The sequence below is a fragment of the Electrophorus electricus genome, chromosome 12, assembly GCF_041902795.1.
Source record: "Electrophorus electricus isolate QZ-2024a chromosome 12, ASM4190279v1, whole genome shotgun sequence".
NCBI classification, from domain to species: Eukaryota; Metazoa; Chordata; class Actinopteri; order Gymnotiformes; family Gymnotidae; genus Electrophorus; species Electrophorus electricus.
Window position 1 is genome coordinate 12,557,595 of NC_137508.1, and position 5,409 is coordinate 12,563,003.

The 5,409-nt window shown below is 35.1% G+C and overlaps 1 protein-coding gene across 1 annotated transcript; it reads left to right on the forward strand.

Moving 5' to 3' along the window:
* The first annotated feature begins 727 nt into the window (after positions 1-727).
* LOC113572750 (hydroxycarboxylic acid receptor 2-like) lies at positions 728-5,109 on the forward strand. Its single transcript, XM_081724785.1, has 2 exons — positions 728-922; positions 1,460-5,109. The coding sequence occupies exon 2, from the start codon at positions 1,505-1,507 to the stop codon at positions 2,630-2,632; it is 1,128 nt and encodes a 375-aa protein (XP_081580911.1). The 5' UTR covers positions 728-922; positions 1,460-1,504; the 3' UTR covers positions 2,633-5,109.
* The last annotated feature ends 300 nt before the right edge of the window (positions 5,110-5,409 follow it).

Consider the following 5,409-nt stretch of genomic DNA (forward strand, 5'->3'; position numbering starts at 1 on the left):
TAATTTGCAACACTTGCACCTTGTTCTCTGTGTCATTTACATGTGTATTGAAACCAAATCACTTTTCACTGATTAGTTGTGTCAGTGCCGTTTATGTTTCTTGGTTGTCTGTGTATCGTCTCATGTTAATAAATGCTTGTCAATGTCGAGAAAAGCTTACGCATCCTGTTCCTTGCCCTGCGGCACTTGGGCCATCACAATGCCTTCCTTTTGTAAAGGATTTTTAAAAAAAATAAAGAGTTCTACAGCAGTAGTTAGGATTGTATAGTCTGCGATATGTTCTTTGAGGATATGACACTTGTTTAACCTGTTATGGGGTATTATTACAATAGTTCCCACTAGTATGATTACAATGTCAGAAAAATAAATGTCTGATTCCTTGGCAATTTATGTACTAAACCATAGTGCCAATGGTAAATAACACTTTAAATTCTTTTAACTTTGAACTCTTGGCTTAATCTAGATTTGGGGTAACTAGTATTAAAAGTTCCACTTTATAATCTTGTTTATTGATTTTTAAGGGACTAACAGTGAAACTAGAAATGCACTTTTTAGTGCATTATTTAATAGATCTGAAAATATATTTTCAGGGGTGTGGAGCCAAAATCACTGTTGCAAAGAAAACTAGTTTTAACATGCCACAACTCTACCACACCTAAAAAAATTCAGTAGATGTTCACCTGCAGGAAGTTATAGCAACACATTTTACTACATTTGCTGTCATTTATGTCTGTTACAATATCTTTAATCATAATGACACGTATGTTTTTTTTCTTAAATAATAATGTGTGAACCTCTTTTGGATACATTCGCATTGTATGGAAAGTAATGTGTTTACAGTGGATGTCAAGTGACTGATGTCAAAGGATAGTACTGTTGTCAGTAATAATAATAAAAGTGAAGACCACAGACTGGATAACTGGTAAGCTCTTTAAGATGACTTAGCTAATTGCTGTCAGGCCAAACGTTCTGTTCAGAATTAATAGTTTCTTTTTATTAGAATGAGTCTTGAGTTACCTTGACTTTAAAGTTCATTCTCTAGTTCACATTGGTAAGATTAATTATTTATACTGGGATTTAGTTTATTTCATTAGCATCTAATCCTAAATAACAGGTGATGCAGTGTAAATTATTAGAACTAAATAAAAAGTGATTACTCTTAAAAACACACCTTAAGAATAGAATTATAATGCATTAGGAACATTATTATATGCTGCTTTTGGGTCATGGTTATAGTAGTATTTTTGTGTTGCATAAAGTAGAGTCATGTACATGTCATAGTTCACATATAGACATGGGTATAGGTGAACATGGTAAGCACATTTAGCTGATACATTCTGAATATAACAAATGAGCAAACCTTTACGTTTAACTTATATAAACAATAATAGGACATTTAAAGTATATTGTCATGTATATTATGCTTAATGTTTTTTTTAATATACTTTTTTACAAAAAGGAAGAGGAATACAGTCACTGGTGAAAACATAAAAAAGAACAGATTATGGAAGAACTTACCATGTCACACAATGATTCTGATATTCATTGTGGTGATTTCCCACAGAAAATATCAGCTTCTATTCTTCCTCCTATAATCATCACTGAGCTTCTGTTGGGCCTGCCAGGGAATCTGATAGCATTAGGTATCTTCTGTTTCCGTTTTCGATTCTGGAGACCCACCATACTGTTTCTCTTCAACCTGGTTCTGGCTGACTTCCTGCTCCTGATGAGTTTACCTTTCCGGATTGACAATCTGCTCCGTGGCGAGAACTGGGTGTTTGGTGATGCTTGGTGTCGTATCAACCTCTTCATGATTGCAGTGAACCGTTCAGCCAGCATTGGCTTCATGACGGCTGTGGCTTTGGATCGGTACTTTAAGGTTGTCCATCCACTTCATAAAGTGAACTTCATGAGATTACGACACGTTGCTATGACTGTTTGCTTCATCTGGACTGTGGCGATTGCTCTGCGGCTCCCACTGTTAGTGAACAACGATGTCCTGAGAAAGCTGGAAAATGATTCTTATGAGAATGCCTCTTTGACAAATAAGACTGATGAGAATATCTATTTGTGTCGGAGCTTCCACCCCTATGAGAACCCACCACTGAGCATCCAGCTCCACTACCTAGTGTACATCTTGGAGTTTTTCTTCCCTCTATTGCTTATACTCTTTTGCTCCATCCAAATCTACTGTGTTTTACGTCAACGCCAGGTCAGTAAAAAGAAAAATCTGCAGGCCATGAGGATTGTTCTGGTAATAGTTGGGGTCTTCATCATATGTTTCGGTCCTGGTGTTGTCACAGGACTTTCTGCACTCTATCTGAAAACTCTGGGAAATGACTACTGTACAGCCTTTAAACTAAATAGTGAAGTGTTTATTGTTTTCATTGGGTTCACCTACCTGAACAGTGTGCTGGACCCCATAATCTATTGCTTTTCTGGCTCCCTCTTCCGTGACACTTTTAAAGGTTCGATCTATCAGTATAGAATGTATAGGGCATCGATGAGTATTCGCAAAAGTGAAATTGGCAGTCAAAACAGGCAAAACTTAACTTTCTCTACTTTTGAAAGAAAGGAGCCACATTATAGAGATAGCCACATTATAGAAATTGTCAGTATGACAAATTTGTAAAACTGAGCTAATCCTCATCTCCTTGAAATCATTTGACAGAATATTGTATATTAGATTCTTCTAATAGAAATTTTCACCAGCTTCACTGGCCAATAAGCCACTAATTTCAAAGATCTAATATTATCATTTGTGGCATTTGGCAGATATTTTATGCTTTTTTGATGTTATTACAAATGTTTTAACACAGAAATAATCATCTATTCACACCATTCTTATCCAATCAATTACCATATTACTATATAGTAACTTTGGTTGAATATAGGCCAAAAAATGCTTTTGTTGTTGTTTTTTTCTTCAAAAACTATCAACAATTTTCATGAGAATATTGGTTCTGAGTAAACTGAAAATTCCTTAGTCAATGTACACTCTGGCTAGATTTTAGTGTGCTTAAATAAAATACATCATGAGTTCACAAATGATATTTTTAATTTATACATAAATCTGCCACGTTGAAGTATGTTGTATTTTATAAAATCTAAATAAATAAATAAAATAATCAGTAAAAACCTTGGGACATATTCATAAAATGTAACAATAATCAAGCTATGCCCTGCAAAATGTAGGCATTTAATTCCTATTCATAAAGCTAATGTTAATAAATAAATAACTCTTACTATTGCATTTGAAGAATTTTCAATCATGCTCACTCCTAACAGACCAAAAATCTACCTTTTAAATTAAATAGGTAAATGTGTGAGTGTCCAGAATTTTGCGGATGACTTCCATTGATTGTGACCAAACATTGTTAAAGGAAATACAGTCTGATCCACATAATTTTCATGCTGGAAAATTTACTCTTGGAATGGATCAGGTGGTATTTTTTGTAAAGCCGTGTTCTACTATGAATCACCAACATCATATGCAAAAAAAGACAAAATGGAGTAGGATCATAAAACAGTCCAAAATTGCAAAAGAAAGTAGGCTCTTCTGTTGCAAAAAAAAAAAGCAGGCTGGTGTAATTTATTGCACATATTACAGCCTAAATATGAGATGCAGCCGAAACATTTTCTCCATTATAAACAACATTGAATTTAACCTAAAACCTTATGTTCTCACATGAAACTCATACTGGTAAAAAAGAACTAATGTTTGACAGTGTAGTATCATATCACCTCATAGAAGGTTCCGTAACAGCACCGAATAATGAATCATCGGCTTGTGAATTTAAACTGTATTCTTTTTGTAAGAAGGTCTGTGCTCTATTCCCCTGCTTAATACCACACAAAAGCCGATGTGATGTACTGCTTTGCTTTTGGAACTTGAAAGAGGAAGAAGTGAGCTGTTATACTACCATGTTGAAACTCTTACCTAGATATCAGCTCTCAAGACATTGTTTATATTCATTTAGGGAGGTAGCTGAAAATATCTTGGGAGAGGAGAGAGGCTAAGTGTCCTGCACTTCCACCACTCCCCCCCAAATAGATGTTTGATATTTCTTCATTTATTTTTCAACAAGTCAAATCAAATCAAATATATTTCAGTGATCATAAAAAATTTTCTTGTTGGATGAAGGTTTTGAAAAAACTCTGGAGTAACCCACAGAAGTGCTTTGTAGCTTCTGTTCCATCAAATGCAAATCCTTATGTGAGAATAGATATATCAGTGTTCAGAATTCTATCAGGCTAAAGCCCAGGCTAGAGTGGAAAAGTAACCAAATAGGTTACCATTTGGCAAATAGAACATGAATATTTTGATTATTGCAGGGCTCAGGCTTTATTATAGTAAATGTGCACAGCAAATGTGAGAGATTTTTTACACAATTGATATCAGCAAATCAGTATCTTGTGCAGTAGATTTACTGGTCTTAAAAACAAACTAAACCCATGCTTCATCCTAAATTGGTCAATATTTCTAACTGATGTAAAATCCATGCTATCAGAGAAACAATTGTCATTTTGTAATACAAGGTCTATGTAGTTGTACATGACTGGATGAGTTTAGACCACATTTAACTTCAAAAGATTTCTACAACCTGTCTATTGTTTAGCCCTTGTCTTACACTATGTGTTTTTGCTGCTCATCCACTCTGCTTAGTCTGTATGGTTTCTTTCTTTTTCATCAGTTTGCTCCTGTTTGCTCCTTATTTATCTTTTTCTACTTTTCCTGATTAGTCTGGTTCTTCTCCTGTTTGCCTAGTTTATTCTTAATCTGCCCATTTAACCTAATTTGTCTTGTTTTCTCCTGTTTAATTATAATTCTGACTGGTTTTTCTAGTTTGTCTAGTTTTCCTTCTGTTCATTTATTATTCCAACTGTACTGTTTGCTTTGTGTTATACCAGCCTCTTCCTGGTTCTTCTTAGCTTTGGTTAGACCTGTTTCTGTCTGTTTAATTTGACTACCTCTAGTTTTCATGTCTCCAGATATTATTAGCATGTTTTGCTGTGTTTGGTTTTACCCAGTGTTTTGTTTTGTTTCCCTTCTTGTTGATAGTTCTGATTTTCTGTTGTTTATTAAACATATTCATTGTTTTCACCTCACCTGTCTGCCTTCATTCTTGTCATGTTGTCCACTCCATACATCTCTAAATCAGAATATCTGTATTCAATAATTAGAAGCCGTGCATGTCTGTGAGAGCGTTCGCCCTCTCGGCAGCCCATGTTATAGTTGTCTGGTCTAGCAGCTTACCTCTGCCCCAGTACTCTAAATTTGACTGTGGCTAAGACCAATGACTTGTGGAGTGCTACTCCATCAGAAAAGGACATCTGATTAGGCCTTCGTGTTAGACTGGAACTCTGGACATTATGCATGGTCATTCATAGCTTTTTAAAGATACACCC

Bases quoted from the DNA above. Each gene is read 5' to 3' on its own strand.
- LOC113572750 (XM_081724785.1), top strand. From the start codon at position 1,505: ATGGAAGAACTTACCATGTCACACAATGATTCTGATATTCATTGTGGT.